General features: G+C 31.4%; 2 protein-coding genes across 4 annotated transcripts; one reads left to right on the top strand and one right to left on the bottom strand.

The window, feature by feature from the left end:
• Positions 1–2,014: 2,014 nt before the first annotated feature.
• LOC113865784 lies at positions 2,015–4,833 on the top strand. Of its 2 annotated transcripts, none has more exons than XM_027500528.1 (5): positions 2,015–2,076; positions 2,302–2,419; positions 3,852–3,945; positions 4,401–4,481; positions 4,572–4,833. In XM_027500528.1, exons 1-5 carry the CDS (start codon positions 2,043–2,045, stop codon positions 4,707–4,709), a joined length of 465 nt encoding a protein of 154 aa, XP_027356329.1. In that variant the 5' UTR covers positions 2,015–2,042; the 3' UTR covers positions 4,710–4,833. The 2 variants fall into 2 exon arrangements, with proteins under 2 accessions (XP_027356329.1, XP_027356330.1); XM_027500529.1 differs by having other exon boundaries at positions 4,389–4,481.
• A 10,783-nt stretch (positions 4,834–15,616) lies between these two features.
• Positions 15,617–17,535, bottom strand: LOC113865492 (alcohol dehydrogenase-like 2). Of its 2 annotated transcripts, XM_027500083.1 has the most exons (8): positions 17,412–17,535; positions 17,140–17,282; positions 16,990–17,027; positions 16,788–16,858; positions 16,456–16,700; positions 16,127–16,363; positions 15,839–15,997; positions 15,617–15,745 (listed from the first exon to the last, which is right to left on the bottom strand). In XM_027500083.1, the coding sequence occupies exons 1-8, from the start codon at positions 17,443–17,445 to the stop codon at positions 15,629–15,631; spliced, it is 1,044 nt and encodes a 347-aa protein (XP_027355884.1). In that variant the 5' UTR covers positions 17,446–17,535; the 3' UTR covers positions 15,617–15,628. The 2 variants fall into 2 exon arrangements, with proteins under 2 accessions (XP_027355884.1, XP_027355883.1); XM_027500082.1 differs by having other exon boundaries at positions 16,456–16,858.
• Positions 17,536–17,826: the final 291 nt, after the last annotated feature.

Genomic DNA, 17,826 nt, shown 5'->3' with positions numbered 1-17,826 from the left:
GACTAAAGTAAACTAAAAAAAAGTTAGAGGAAGAAAATAAATTTTATTTTAAAGTTAAGGGACAAAAAGAATAATTTTATTTAATTAGTATGTGTGAAAAATAAGTGTGTTTTAATAATTTATTTTAAACAAATTATTATATGAACTCATGCCTTCATTAGAAAAATAAAAAACTAAGTTAATGAGTATATTAAAAAGATGCTTTTTATAAAAAAAATGTGTTTATGAGATATATTTTCTCTAGTTCATTTAAAAGGTTTTAAACTTTTATTTATCTTTATTATAATGTATTTTACAATTTTTTGAAGTATTTTCAGTTGATTTTAACAAATGAGATTGGTGAGAATGACAAACTAAAACTAGTGAAGCCAGGTAGGAAGTTTTCAAATTTAACATAACAATTTTTAGGTAAAATTAACGTATTATATTATTTTTAAAAGAATTAAGCAAATGAATTAATTTCAATAATTTTTATTAATTTTTATAATTTAATTAAAGATGTATAATAAAAAATACTGTAGGAAATATTTAACAAGAGATCAAAAGCGCATAATCAAACTTAATATTGTGTATTTTATTATATCAAGGTTCTTTTATGAATATTGTTATTGAAAATTACATCACATTCTACTTCATTTCAAGTGAGTTTGATTAAATAGTTTAATGAAGTAACACATTTTTATCGTATAAGAATTTATGTCATAAATTTATTATATTATTGAAATAAATTTAAAAATTTTTATTTTAATAGTTTGTTACTCATGAAATTTTTTTTATTGAAATATACTGAAAAAAAATCTTATAAAAATTGTAAGCCATTTTTATCAATTCAAATACAGTCTGTAATTTTTTGAAAAATGTTTCCAATATCCTTGTTCCTCACGACTAACCAGGTAAAAAAAAAACTTCCGATTAACCCAGTCCTCATTAGTCAAGTAAGGATGACAATTTACTGATTGAAATTACACCTATTCTCATATATTGTTTAGTTGCCACTACCAATTGACAATTTCAACTGGCATGAACTACGATGCTATTGCTCGACGGGACCAGAATTTGCTGATCACTGCCGTTGGAGAAACCTACATATTTCCATGCCCACACTTACCATTGTCATCCATTATTTCATATCTTTCTTAATCTTAAGACCGCTATTTGACTGTAATGACCTTAACTTATTAACTTGTTGCCCCTGTATTACAACTTGTCTTTCCCTAGTGTTTCCACACTACAAGCACTAATTAGGTAAATGAAGATTAAGGAACCCTCTTTTTCTGTGATATTTCTATGTTCATCATATATCATCAACAACCTCATTGGCTGATTCTTGATGGTCATCAAAGTAGGTTACCCTATCTTTCTCCTTCTCCAACTCTGCATTTCTTTTAGCAATCCATAATAGAAAAAATAAAATAAAATTTGTAGACAGTTGTTGAGGTGCTTATATTTGAAGAAAAAGAAAAAGAGAGAGAGAGAAAAGTAATAATTACAATAGATATTTATCACTGCTAAAAAGAATAGAGAAAGAAAATTAAGAAACAAGTTTCATGATCTTTGAATACGTGTTTAATGACATATGTTAAAAAGTTAAATTTTTTTATTAAAATTATAAATAAATTTAATACATACTTTTTAAAATAATTTAAAATATTTAATATAATATATTTAATATTTTTTTAACATATGTCCTGGAACATATATTAAAAAAAACTGATAAATAATAATTAAGCAAAAATGTTTTCCTAAATAAACTGGATACAATTATACACTTCACAACCATGCAGACGGCCTTGTTTTTTCAGGATCCTGCAAATTACTTAACCAATCAACAAAATATTATTTGCATAGTCATAATAATAATTTAAGTATTTGTTTTGTTATTAATTAATATTAAATTTATATTTTTATTTTAATCATTTTTTAAAATAGCATTCTGCCAGACATGTCTCAATCGGATCGTAACGTCTTCCACCTTCCACACTAAACTCTTTCGCACTCACCTTCTTCTCTCTCTCTCTCTCTCTCTCTCTACATTTTCTCTCATGGCTGCTTCGTTTGCTCCATTCTCCGTTTCAGGTGACATTTGCGCACTTCGCATTTGCCTTCACATAATCTAATCAACTACGTTCAAAATAAATTGACTGTTACAAAATGTTGTGCCCTTTGATCCCAATTAGGATCCCTTGAATTTCAGGCTTTTTTGTTTCTCATTTTTAGTGTTTCTTCTAAACTTTTTTTTATCATTCAAATATAGATTGAAATTGTTGTGTTTGTTTGATTTTTTATTTGGTTTGGGAATAGGTAGAGCGCATCTGAGGACACCTGAGCTGTGTGTAACAAAGCGTAATTTATGTGTTCCAAAGAAATCAACTTTGGGTGTGAACAGGAACCATAGATCGGCAATTTCTGCAGAATACCGGTATTTGACATATTTTGTTTATGAAAATCGATTCGATGTTATTGCCGTTCTATTTTTGTGGCCAGTTCAGCTGGTACTTGATCAATGCATTCCTAATCTGTTTGTATGCATTTGCTGTCTTTCTGGCTTCACAGGAAAACTCATCTCTTGTGTTGTTGGTAGATACATACAGAAAATATGTTTGATTCGTGCTTTTCTGGGTTGTGTTTGTCTGAATCTGTAAAAAAAAAAGTGCAATTACTCTTTCGTTTTTTAAAAGTTAATTAACTTGTAAGTAGGTGTTTCTAAGGAATATGTTGACTTCTCAGACAATGAACAAATACTAAAGAGTGTTAAAAAAAGTGCATGCTTAACTTTATTCAAATTTGTAAACCTATATACCCAAGTATCGTTTTCTAAATTTCATTTTGTTGTATAGTCTGTAAAAAAGTTACATTTTTTCATTATTTACATCGCGTTCCTTCATATGTATGTACATATTTTATGTAGGTTAAATTTCTTATAGTTTTTCTGAATTTTAAAATAAGTCCCCATATTTTTAATGGGATCCTTATTCTTTTATAATTTCTTTTATGAGTTATCATTAACGGTGGTTAACATTCACTTAAATCATAGAGACTTATTTAAATACTGAACTAAACTAATATTTTAACAGATATTTATGATTTAATTGGCCCTTATTTGAATACTTAAATAAATTGTAGAGATTTATTTGACACATAGTACTATTTATTATTTAACAGTTCTTTTTATCTGTATTTTAAATAATTATCATTTAACAAAAATTAATTGGGTTTTAGGCGCTGTTAACTTTTGAGGAATTTTTTATTTTAAAATAATAGGGACTCCACCAAAAACTTATAAATTCTAGGGGTCTATGTAGAAGTTTTATAAAATTATAGACATTCTGAATGATTTAATCTTTTATTTAATATTCCCTCACTTATACATATCAAGATTTTACTAAAGTTGCAGAAACCGTGAATCCTATCCTATTGCCCAGGAGTCAGGACACTTGTGGCCATATTTCTGTAACAGAGCTAATGGTGTTTGTCCTCTAAATTCTAGTTTATTGTTGTGCTCCCCGATTTCTATGAATATGGACTAATTGCTTGTTTCTTTCTTATAAAAGACTCATTGCTAGATTGCCATTAAAAATAAACATTGCTACTTATATATTTTTGAAAATAAAGTTAGTTTCTTATCCTTGGGAAGTCTAAAAACTGTGCTCCTAAAAGGCCAGGATAATAATGTCTAAATTAAATACTAGTTGGGTGTTCCATTTTCAACTTTACATTGTCCTAGCTCATCTTTAAAATGCTAGGAGTGCAATGTTGAAGTTTGCACGTAGCACTTTATCTTATTTGTTTCTTGCTTTGGAAGATTAAGTAAAGATTTACTGTTATTTCTACTTGCTGCCTCCTTTGTGTAGTGAAACTAGTGGAGGTGGAGGTGGGGATTTTCTTGCCGGCTTTCTTGTGGGAGGTGCAATTTTTGGAACTTTAGCTTATATCTTTGCCCCCCAGGTTATTTCTACTCTCTGATTTTCAATTTATTAACCCTAACAAGTGTAATTGAACAGCAAGGAATATATAACGATCATGCTCGATGGTGTCTGAATGATGATGTCTGAATTTGAAAATATTATATTCCCTTGCATCATAGATATTTTAAACTGGATAAATATTTGTCTGAAAAAGTATGCTGCTACACCATTTTTCATCTTGGAACCTAGTTTTATCGTTGTCTTTAGCATTTGTGCTCTCTTAGCAGGACTTTAGATGGCTAAGATTCTGCAGTTTATTCCATGACTGCACCACAAGCAATCATTTACATTTCTAGTAATAGGGCCATCTCTGAATCATTATTACATTGTTGTATCTCTGTTATTTCTACTTCTATTTAGTCGTAAGGTAGTGTTGTTCCTTTAAAATTGTGCCTCTAAGTTAGGATGTTGACTTCGTCAATTTATGTGATGCAGCTCAGAAGATCTCTGCTTAATGAAGATGAATATGGGTTTCGCAAGGCCAAAAGACCAATGTATTATGACGTAGGGTTAGAGGTAATTTGGCTTCCCTTGGGCTTTACGGTTTACGTTCAACTGGAATATCCTGTGTTTTTTATAATGCTGTTATGTTGTTCTTGAAAACAGAGGACGAGGCAGACATTGAACAGAAAGATAAGCCAATTAAATTCTGCTATTGATGATGTTTCTTCACGTTTGAGAGGTGGCAATAACGTACCTGCTGCACAGCGCGGAAGCGATCCTGAAGTGGAAGCTACCATGTGAAGTGTTTCCTATTGATTTTTGTTTGATACTGATGTCAATGATAATATACTTCAAGAAATTGAAGACCAAATTACTAGATTCTAACTATTTATCAGTGTTTTATTTTTTTAACGTTTTGTAGAGGAAAGTCCTTTCGTGCTGGATTAATATAGCTGCACTTGTCAAATTCTGCACCATCTCCTCCACCTTTTCCTCACATCATTTATGAATTAGATTGGATGTACTTGATTGAGTGTTTGCCAACTTAAATTTTAGTGATCTGGATTCTAAAAAGGCAATTTTGATTGAAGTTGAGTTGAAGTGAAATGACTTATACTAAAAAACTGTTATTTCAAAAACAACTTTTTGCAATTTTGTTTTTCTGTTTGTTCGGCCTACTTTAAATTTTAAGGACATAAAATCAGAGTTAGTTGAAACCAACCAACCCGTTTTTTTTTGGTGGGGTACGAAACAGGTTTCCACTGTTTATTAATGAAGTCTATTGTAATTATTCCCTCACCTTTTTTTTTTAATCCCCGACATAGTACCATTGCATAGCAATGTCTGGGGTTATGGCTCCATGTAACTTGCTTCTTTTATGATAGCGTTACGGATCAAATTATTATTTAACTGGTTATCCTTACGGAAATATTTTTCGATTGCAAATTTGCAATTTGGGATTTCTTATGTTGGAACCAAAAAGTGCGTTGTGCCCGTCTCTCATTCTGTATGGTCTTGAGTTCGCCCTTGACTTTCTAATGTTTTTATAACGATTTTTACAAGTGAAAAAAAATTATTTTATGCATTTAAAATCGTCAAAAGCGAGTTTTAATCATAACTAATTACTTGAGAATTAAAATCATCATTTGGACATATTTATATAATTTTGTCAAAAAATTTAAAATGAAAAAATCATTAATATAAACTCTCTTATGGTACCCAATTTTATTTATTCTTTTTTGTCGTTGTCGACTATACTTTTGATATTTACAAAAACTTAAGAATCCTGCTTTTCCATTGCGAAATGCAAAGAAATCAAATGAAAACAATAATTTTATTTGAAATAAACTATTGATCTTCTTAGGAGCCTTAAATTGTAAGACATTTAAATAAAATTAAAGTATATAAAACAAGTTAACGAAGGACCAACTATTATGAGCACTGAATTTTAGTGAATCGTGCCAAAAAGTTCAATTTCAATTTAAACTTGTATAAACGAAACTCAACCTAATAAAGCTTCTTTTTTTTTTTTTTAAATATTTTGTAGGCTTAACTTATATTAAACATATTAATTGAACTTCTAAAAATTTAAATTTAATTCAGACTCAAACTTAAAGTCTTATGTTCTATTGAACATATTTAAATCGACTCATTTCATCAACATTAAAATAATTCACAAGTAATGATTACATTTAATAAATACTGAAATTGATTATTCAGAATACCATGTCAAATCATGTTAATCTTTTTAAAATATTAGGTATTAATTTTCTCCTTATATATTGAAAATAAATATTTACTTAGTTTATCTTTAAACATTAATTTACTTTTAAAATTGATTCATATTTTACACAGTTTTTTGAATCAATATTATGTTTAAGGAATTATTTTTTTTTAACATTCAGCATTCTTTCTTTAATCTTTTTTATTTATTAATTTAGTATCCATTATCAAGGACAAGAATTAAAATATTTTATATTGTAAAAAAAAAAAAACTAAGTTGATATCCACAATATTCGGATGATTAGCTTGACCTCCCATGTTTTTTTCACCAATAATGCTATTCAAAAACTTGAATTTGGTGTTTATACCCAACATCGTATATCAACAATTCTCAAATACAAGGTTGCATATTAGTTATTCTACACACGTGAACATAGTGCCTAAATTCAAAGTTAACCAAATTTTAAAAAAAAAAACTAAAACATCGTGTAACTCTCCTGCGCCTCAAGTTGCTCCTCTCTTCTTCTTCTTCTTCTTCTTCTTCTTCTTCTTGAACAAATCCAAAGAAAAATAAATTTGAATCGCGCTGTCCTTCTACAAAAAAAGTTAAAATTTCTTTCTCACTCTCAAGGACTATTCATTGTTGTGTGACTTTATCTCACTTGTTCTTCACAGCTTACTCTTGGGTATTTGCGTGTTATCCCTCATTTGAGCAATTTACTGTGTCACTTCGTCTCTCCTATTTCTCCTCTCACGTCTACACGAGAAATATCAAGTTCTTCAATCCCACCATGTTCTTCCTCTGCTAAAACTACATCTTTTTTATGTTACTTGTTCTTCACATTACTTTTGTCCTACACTCTGCATTACTGTGTGTGAGTTTGTTGTCCCACTTCTCATCTGAGTAATACATGAGTCCTATCAAAGGTGGTGCAATACAAATCGAAAACTCAGGGTCTCGCATTTAAGCTGAATAGTTTTTGGTAAGTGGGGCTTTGACAAAGTTCACGCCCATGACCCTCTGTTTTATAGAGCACCCCTTGTTTTATAATGTTTAATTTTTTTGTTTCTATTTTGTGTGTTTTTTACAGGTTGTAGCTTGAACATTTAAAGCATATAGAGGTGCAAAGAGTTATTGAGGAGAAACCACAGAAATATAACAACGAAAATGTTGTTGAGCTCGTGTGTGAAGTTGTTAGTGAGGATGATAGCTATGATAGCTCTGACATAGTTGAGCCAAGTGTTGGAATAGAGTTTGATGATGTTGAAGCTATTAAAGTATTTTACAAGAACTATTCAACTAAAGTGGGTTTTGGATAGAAGATTAGAAATTCAAAAGAAGGCCCTGATGGAGAGTTGAATAATTTGATAATTACATGCATATAGGAAGGAAAGAGCTCTTCAAAGGTACCAACAACTTTGAAGACACTTCCTAGGATAGCTGCCAAATGTGAAGCAAAGATCACAGCAAAGAAAAAGGGATCCGAAAAGTGATCTATAAAAATAGTTGTTCTACAACATTCTCATGGATTGAGTCCTTCAAAGGCTAAAATGTTTTAAAAAAATAAAATAAGAATATTAGCATGCATATGAGAAGAACTCTTGATTTACATAGTGAGGCAGGGGCGAGGATAAACAAGACTTTTCAAACCCTTGTTCATGATGTTGGTGGACATGATAATTTGACATTTGTAGAAAAGGATGTGAGAAACTACATTAACAAGGAAAGACGTTTGATTGCCAAGGAAGGAGATTCAAAAGCATTGGTGGATTATTTTTGTAGGATGAAGGAAGAAAATAGTTAGTTCTAGTATGATATTGATGTTAATGAAGACTTTCGCATAAGAAAAAAGTAACTTATGCATTCAGTCGTCGGTCAAGGTTGTAAGTGATAATAGTAATGTACTATATGTTTGCATGAAGTTTAGGTTAAATTTGTAACTATAACCAATTTGGGTCTGTAAAAACAAATGCAGAATTGATACTTGCCTATCAGTATTTTCAGAGTGATTGTACAAGTAAATTGCAGTTACAAGTGTTATTACATGCATGTTTGGCTAGTGGATAGATAAGTTATGGTCCTATTTTGTTTTGAATGGGTAAGATTAGCAGAACCAATCTTGAATATGGTTTTAATACTTATTTTTTGCTTATTTAATAATGAATAATGTCTGTGTATGTAGGATGATATGTACATACTGTGCATAAACTTTTAGCTTCACCATGCAAAATCATTATTTTTCCTGGAGATATGATGTCTTAACATTAAGTGGTTAGAAAGGTAGGATAATAGACCTCAAGAGTTGAACCATACTATTATTTTTTTGGTATATTGTAAATAGCAACATAGATGATACAATAGGTCTGTTGAATATGGTTACTTGGACAACACAATATTTTCTGTTTGCTGTTATCTGTAAGATAGGACACAGTGAATTGTATAAGAACAAAGTTTTCACATTGTCTCTTGTAAAGTTGTAAATTGTGTAATGTAACCCTTGTGATTTTTGTTTATAAATATAATGTATAGTTTCTATTGATCAATACGAGATTTACATACTTGAGTTGTATTACCTGAGCTTTTATAGTAAAATTGAAATGGTAAAAATTTTGTCTTATTTGAACTGTATAAAGATGGTAATTGACTATATAAAGCTGGTAACTAAATTTTAAATAGGATGGTAATTGATTCCAGATACTGATAATGTTGTAGTTATTACATTTGGTTTATTTTTCGGTTATGTAATATGATACATGATCTTAATTAATTGGAAGATAAGTTTATTTAATTTTTGTAAGCAAATATTTTCCCATAACTATAATACTACAACTTGCAATGATAACAAATTAGCCTTAATTGAACTGTACAAAGATGATAAGGGAACAAAAAGACCTGGTAATTATATTTTCAATTTGATGGAATTACTATATATGTTCTCTTATATAATGTTGTATAACAGAGACAAAAAACTTAATTATATTTTCGTCTTACTGAACTTAATTAAAACCTTTTGTTATTGATAATTTTTGAGTATTGGTGCCTAACACCAACCATGGATTTTGTCATTTATGTTGGCAATTGGGGATAACTATATTGGGGTATAGTGTTATCCAGCATTTGATAATACATTTAAAATGCTGATACTTGATACTTCGATGTGATGATAATTTATTTTAGATGCTAGTAATGTTGCAGGGTATACATAATTGTGATTTATGTCTTATTGACCTAATTACTGGGATCAATAAGGTTTTTTCTTTTGTTGTGACCAATGTTAGGCCATAAGTATGATACTACTACTAATATGACAACAACATAAATATTATTACAACTGTATAATGATGGTAATTCACTATCAATAGCTGGTAGATAAAAGTTGTATGTGATGGTAATAGATTGTATATACTGGTAATGGTGTAGAGTAAGACACAAATTACTCAAAGGAATCCAGTGCTGGTCCAAGCAATAAAGATGATGTTTATGAAGCATAAGAGATTTATGATATGGCACAGGCCCAAGGTCATTAATTGTATCTAACATTTTTTTTTCAAATTTTGTCTCACAATGTCTAACATGAAATCTACGTGATGTTCCTTGGCCTCAAATGCCTAATAGTGTAAGGGGTTCGTCGATGGGGTCCTAGTCTTCTTTTCCTATGATATGTGTTCAGCTTAACCTTTGTTCCAATGTTTGACTTAGGGTTGGTCTTCTCTTCAGTTGGTTGACATTCATTTCCATGTACTTTTTCTTCAATACCTGTTAATATCAACCATCAATGCTACGTGTTAACCTTAAAATTCCTCAATTTAGCCTTATCAACATAATGCAGTAGTGTACATTTACACATACCAATGTTTTGGACTTCAAGTCCAGTAGAAGATAACCTTTTAGACCTTGGACTGGTAAGAACACATGGAGGAGTTAATAATATGTCATAAACATCAGCTGCTTTGCACACAGATTCTCTTTCTTCATTTCTAATATCCAACACCCATTTTATTAACAATTCCTCCTGAATGATTACAACCTTATCCTATTGACATTATATACACTTTAATTAGCACCAATTTAGGTTAAATGGATATAAACGAATGTGTGATACAAACAACAAAACAAATGTCACACTTCAGTCCATGTCGGCATAGTAGAACCACCATCATATGTTGCTTCACCATCCCACATCTCCATGTATTTAATGGTGTGCACACTGCAATCATAACTGTAATTAAAAAAGAAAGGTAAGTGAAGAGTAAATTCAATTTTAATCATTCCTATATATGAAATAAGGTGATATGAAAGATGAACTCACCCATTATGTTGTCTTGGGACACTTGGGTACTCAAATTGAAGGTGATCATTTATAGAGACAAAGTTTTGATCAATCAATATGAATATCTCCTCAAATTGTTTAGCCTATAATGTCATATTATTATTGAGCTTTAGCATTAACTATAAGTATGAAACATGCATCATATGACACTAATTCAAATTTTCCACGCTGCCAACTGATCCAACATTGCCATCTTCCCTATGTGATGTGAGTACATCGAATCTAAGATGGATAACTTCATCTTTTGTCGGTCCACCACATAGCACTACCAATGTTTTGAATACAAGATTGGTGCAAATATTTATAACACAAGAAGATTTGCATTAATCTGTTGCGACATTATAACACAACAAATACGCGATACATGGCTTCAATTAAAATACCAAATTGCAGTTCAGAAACTGAGGCTGATTAATAGGAAAAAAAAGGGTAATTCGCACCATGGCAAATGCTTATCCTTCATGAAATTATTAACATCAAGTTTTACACATTCCTCTAGTTGATAAATAAAAAAAATTATGCTAAAGACACAAAGATATTGATGTAATACCAAGTTTCAATCACCATGAAGTATGAAAACAAACAATAACACGACTTTGAACTTGGGGAAATGTTTGTATCATTCAAGACTGCACTAGCCAAGCTAACAACCTAAGCATAACCAACACACTACGTTAGCAGAAGGGGAAGTCAAGAATAACATAACAGAACTACTAGTAATATGATACATTGTACTATACATTGTTACAGAGTTGTTGTCCACGTCCCATTGTCATGATGTCTACCCGATTCAAATAGTATTCACACATTGAAACTAGCACTCTAACACACAAAGGACAAATAGTTATTGGTCAAGCTAAAATAGCCCACTTCTGATTGGTCGTACATAAATAAAATGTATTAGTATTATTTATAAAACATAGACTTATAAATTCATACTCTTTTTTCGATTCTGGTGGGATTGACTTGTTAATACAATACTGATATAAGGCATTGCATGCCTTCTTTTTTACAATGATCTTCATGTGATTGGACAATACGACTACAAGTAAGTCCCCTGATAAGTCTATAATTAGACCTTATTTTACAGCCCATATATTCATATTTGACCTTTATTTTATTTGGTGCTCACACTAATTTATATATTAATTATGCAGTTTGGTATAAAGATATCGCAAGTATACTTTGGGTGTGTTTTGGGTCCAAATTGATAGAAGATTAGAGCTTTGCAGCAGTCAGTACGCCCAGACCCTTTCAACAAGCATAGGGGTGCTTCGAGCCCATGCACAGTCGTGCTTAAGGCCTTGCACAACCGTGCTTATCTTTGAGAAGCCCAATTATCAAGAGTCTTTAGGGTTTTCAAACCCTATTAAAAGGAGATCTTAGGCATCGTAAGGGACCGTTTTTACATCTAGTCTTTGGCTTTCAGATACACTTCTCTTCTCGTCTTTCTTGCACGGGATCCTTGGCACATGCTTGGCGAGACTTGAAGTTTCAAGCGATCATACTTGAAGACCAGAAACACATCTCATACTCTAGTTTGCTATTTTATTTGATTATGGCTTTGTTTATGATTGTTTTAGTTCTTTTCTTTAGCATGAGTAACTAAGTCCATAGCTAGGGCTATGAGAACTATTGTTCATGAATTTATGAAATTTTGATGTTTGAATCTAAATTTGATTTCTGTTTTGTGATTAGATTTTATCCTATTGCGCTTCTTTCTTAATCCTAATTAATTATATCGTCAGGCGACCGTACTTCGGTTAATTAATATATCTATAGGGTAAAACGAGACTAAGGATTAGGTGGACCAAACCAATCTTTCTCTTCTAATCATTATTAAATTAACAAGTTCATAGGTTCCTTAAGCTTTCTTAAATTGATGTCTTGCATGACCATTGAGGATGTTAATTTAGAGAAAAGAATATTAATATTGCATGACCATTGGGTATTAATAGTATTCGTATGAATGATTGGTAATCACAAAGAAATCGAATTTAGAGTTAAATAGAAGAATAACATAAAGGATTGAATGAGAAAATTCATATGTCCTAGGTTCCTCTCAGATAAGTTTAACCAAGACGAGCATCGTATTCCTTGCTCTTAATTTTAGAATTAATTTTATAAATTCTTATTTTAATTAATCTCATATCTTTTGAAGCTTAAACAATTGAATTAATAAATTCTTAATAATTGGAAAACAATCCTTGTAGGACGATATTTTGGAAACTTAATTTAAGAACCTTTTATTACTTCTCGATGGGTACACTTGCCCTCCGAACATCCCCCATCACCTTCAGGTATATCTTCATGCTGATGTTTTATGAAATCAGACTCTTTCAAACTTTTGCTTTCCATTTTATGGCTTGATTTATGCATATCATTATTTCTCATTTTATTATCTTACCAAGATTTCATCGCTGTGGAATCAGAAATTATAAGACGATTAGTAGCTAGTGTAGCTTCTTCTTGTGCCTTATACATCTTGATAGTCTCTGCAACTAAGTTCGAAACAACCACATTTTCACAATAAATAAAACTTTATTCTCATCAACAACAAAAATTGCATAACATGACAACATAAACTAAACAGTAGCAAAAGAAGTATAGAATTCTATTACTCAAAAAAACATTTAATATACATCAGTTTCGAAATTCTCTTTCAACCACATTGGGTTAATAAGATTACCTTTATCTTTTTTGTGATACAATAGGCCCTATTGAAGAATAGAATTATCATTAATTAAAAATAAATTCTTTATATGAACCACGACTCCATTTTCATTATAATAACAGTAACATAACCACAAATAGGAATTTCGAAATAAATCAATGGAATTTACTAGAACGTCATTCTTCTCTTCTTGAATCCGCTTTTCTATCATGTCATCATCCCAAAATTTAACCCAAGGATATTCTTTGTTGAAGTTGGCGATGCTTAGTGGACGTTTATGAAAATACAAAACCTGCAGTAATATTGAAATTTTATTTTAGACCACAGGGGTCGGGGATACTTATATACTCAATTAATAGATTATAATAATTGTACAATTAACATTTGCTAAACTATACCAAATAAGTTACGATACCTTAAGGAAAAATATGCAACCTCCAATCTCTGCTGTCTTACTCTTGTATTGTCTTACCTTATATGATTTTATTTGCCTTACAAGCCACTTAAAAACAAATAAGCTCCAATTGTACTTTTTTACGTTTTCTATATCAATGATGGATCCTAAAAGTGTTGGACAGGGTGCCATCTTTAAAGTTGGGCACAAGAAACATGACAAAACATACAAGATAAAAGCTCTTCTAAACTAGTCGTCCAATTTACCTTCACCAATAATCTGAAATAGTTGGACATCTATTATTCCTTCAAATTCAGTCAACATTGCTTTTTGATCGGCCGTGGCAAATTTTAGAATGTCCAATCCTATATTCAAGTTCAAAAAATTAGATTTATCAGTTTGGGAGCAATAATCGTTAGGTTAATTAACTTATGCAATTTGTACAAACCATGTTCTAGCAGCCCAAAAACTTTGGCTACATTGTGATAGCTTATTGAAATCTCCTCTCTCTTTGTGTATATGCACAATTGATTTAAATGACAAGGCTTTACCAATTTTAAGCAGACCTTTTTATCAAGTCTTGTACATTTTATATGGAATAGTCCTCCAAACCCCATATCAATGACTATGTCTCATTGTTCTTTTGTCAAGATGTTACAAATCATTTGTAAACGATTTGGTGAGCATCGACTAAGGAATACAACCTGTATACATGCATTCCAATTAAACTATCAAACATACAACATCAATATGAATGATAAATGGTCCACAAGTTTGATGAATACATACCTTGCCACCAAATTTCTTCTTTGTCTGCTTCTTTAACAGTTGACGAGTCCTATTACTATGCATAAATTGTCTACTTTCATCACTAGATTATTTTCATCTAAATTAACATTTTCATCAGGATCAAAGTCCTGATCCTGAGGTTGTTGCTTATTCAACAACTTGTCTTTTTCCTCGTGTCATTTTTTTAATCGTGTACATCCTACAAAATTACCAGTATATATATTACTATTACCATCACATTGAACATTGGTTTACCAGCTTTATTTGCTGAATTACCATATTCATACAGTTGACAGAGTATAACTGTTATCATATTACTAGCAATTTTGGACTTATCAGCTAATATTGGTGACAACTCAAGAAATAACCTTATGTAAGTTCAGTAACACATTACACAAGAGGAAAAGAAATTGTGTTAACCCTGTAATATTACCAGTTTCATATTAAAATTACCATCACATTACATATTGAATTACCAGGTTTATATGTCAATTACCATCTTTATACAGTTTAGACACAACATATCTTCTATAATATTAGTAGCAATTTCCTACTTATGGCCTAATATTGGTGACAAAAATTTAGTAACCTTATGTTAGCCATTAATTAAGTTAGTTCACTAACATATATTACAGAAGTAGAAAAAATTTGTGTACATGCTACAACATTACCACTTTTTACATTCAATTACCATCAAATTGAAAATTGAATTACCAAATTTTTATGGTGAATAACCATCTTTATACAGTTAAAATAATAGTATTATTATTATTATTATTATTATTATTATTATCATACTCAAGATTAACAGAAAACATATGTAAAATGATTTAACATTAGCTTATACACTAAATTACTAGAACCTAGGTAAAAAATGTACTAACTTAATATATGAAATTAACTATATTCACTAACTGCCGTTGTCTATAAGGCTACTACAGAGGAATCTAAAATAATTTCAGAGTACTCATTAAAATTGTGGAAAACTCAAAGAAGAGGACACTAAAAGTACCTGTGATGCTGCGACGACTAATGCCCAACCAATATTTCAAGCTATCTTTAACACAAAGGCTCGAATGAGAACCGATATGCAAATACCTAGGAGTAGGCCGTAGAGAGCAAGTGTGAGCGAGTCATGCAACAATGAATAGTCCCCGAAGTAAGAAAGAATTTTTTTTTTTTTGTTGAAGAAGGACAATAACAACGTAGCTTCGCGATTCAAATGTTTTTTTTATTTGTTCAAGAAGAAGAAGAAGAATAAGCCACAGAGAACAAGTGAGAGAGAGTCAGGCAACAATGAATACAATTGCTAATACGATATCTTGATGACAACTTTCACACAATTGCGTTGTTTCAATAGCTCAAATGCTTTGTTTATATCTGCCAATGCGACCTCATGTGTGAGTAGTTCTTGAAGAGGGAATTCCTGTAAAATAGGAAATAGTTCATGACCATTATTTTACACTTGACACAAAATATACGTCAAATATCTACAATAGTTAAATATCTAGAGGATTACCTCTTTCTGGCATTTATTAGCTGTGATTGACAGGTCCGAAATGGCTTTTAGCCCTCCAAAAACGGAACCTTTCAGAGTTCTACCATACATGATGCTAGCAAGACCAAGCGGCACAATTGGCTCAGTTCCTGTACCAATTGCTATTGTTTTACCCTTTCCCTACATGTATAGAAGCAATAATTAGGAACACTATCATTAGAAAGATGAGAGAGACCAATAATATGTGTAGAACATAAATTATTTGACCAAACCAAAAAACAAAACTGCTTGATGAGGTGAAGCTTGTACCATTTTTGTGGCTTCCAAGGACTCAGTAAGTAAAGGGGCAACTCCAGTGCACTCAAAGGAATAGTCCACACCCATTCCACCGCTCAGTTCCTTCACCAATTCTGAAACAGACTTATCTGAATCAGCAGGATTTATATAGTCAGTTATTCCAAAAGCTTCTCCTTTTTCTCTCTTCATTTCATTTTTGTCAATTCCAATTATCTTAGTTGCTCCTTGCATCTTGGCTCCGCTTACAGCCTACAACACAAGATCATTTTCAGTAACAAAATTCAAGCTTCAAAGTCAAAAGAAATAAATGACACAAACATGTAAGATTATTTCATGGATACCCCTAATCCTACAGCCCCAAGACCGAAAACAGCTACACTTGATCCACTTTTAACCTTGGCTTCCCTCCAAGCAGCTCCAAAACCAGTTGAAAACCCACATGAGATGAAACTGGCATGGGCTGGATCAATCCTTGAATCAACCTTGAGAATGTAGTTGGAATCAATAACCATGTACTCTGACCATGTTGCGCAACTTAAAACATGGTGTAGCCTCTGGCCTCTAATGGACATCCTTGAAGTGTTATCTGGCATTAGACCAGTCAATCTTATAGGGTATGTGAAACACAAATTGGATTCGCCTGAAACACAGTTTTCACATTCTTGGCATTCACCTATGTATGTTGGAATTACTACATCCCCTTGTTTCAGATTTTTCACTTGATCACCGACACTCTCTACAACACTACAATTAACCCAACACATGAAATTAAATGAAGATACAACTAAGTCACAACAAAAAGTGTTTTCAGTATCAAATCTTAATTATTATTACAGGAGGAACATGTAAAGAGAAAGCTACTATTTTGAGCTTACCCAACTCCTTCGTGTCCAAGTGCTATAGGAAAATTGGCCTGCAAATTAGTTTGTTTGTAGTAATCCATCAGTGAAAAAAGATGAAGAAATAAAATTCTACTTTTAGAAAACAATCTCAGATTAAAAGCATAGGATTTAAAGAACTCTAACATGTGGGAACCCTTGAGTGCTTGAGATGTCTGTGTGGCATACACTGGCACAAAGCATCTTAACTCGAACTTCAGTGGCTTTTGGTGGGTCTATTTGTATCTCTTCCACTGTCAGAGGCTTCCCTACACCCCAGCATATCGCAGCTACAAACATTCAAAGTAAAAGTAATACATAAATATATTTTACCAACTAAGGAAAAGTTGCATAACAAAGTTGGAAAGTCACATAAAAATCAGAGTGATAAACATGCTTGAGGGGTGATAGTGTGATACCTTTGCATGTAATAACATGTGAGGTGATCGTCATTGTAGATAGGATGCAGTTCCTAATTAAAGTGAATATCCAAACTTTGAACTACGAAGAGAATAGGAGGTGGGTTCTAAAGCGTGATATCGACCTCCCTTTTATAACAAAAAAATTGCGAAAATGATGATATTATAAAATAAGAATCAGTCTTTTTATTTTGGGGGATAATATAAAATAAGATTCATTTAATACAAAGTCTACGTAATGTTTTCCATCAATAACGATGGAAATGGGTTGCAATTTGCAAGCCGCCGCTGGCAGGAGCTGTGTTTGTAGTTATGGCTGCTTTGAATTTATGAGAACTCCAAGGTGCTGACTTTTGCTTGGTGCCATATTTTATTTCTCTTAATTTTATCGTTGATAACTTGAAATAACATCTGA

Source organism: Abrus precatorius, unplaced genomic scaffold (assembly GCF_003935025.1).
Source record: "Abrus precatorius isolate BTA unplaced genomic scaffold, Abrus_2018 Scaffold4, whole genome shotgun sequence".
In the NCBI taxonomy this organism is placed as follows: domain Eukaryota; kingdom Viridiplantae; phylum Streptophyta; class Magnoliopsida; order Fabales; family Fabaceae; genus Abrus; species Abrus precatorius.
This window is presented reverse-complemented; position numbering and strand designations above follow the sequence as displayed.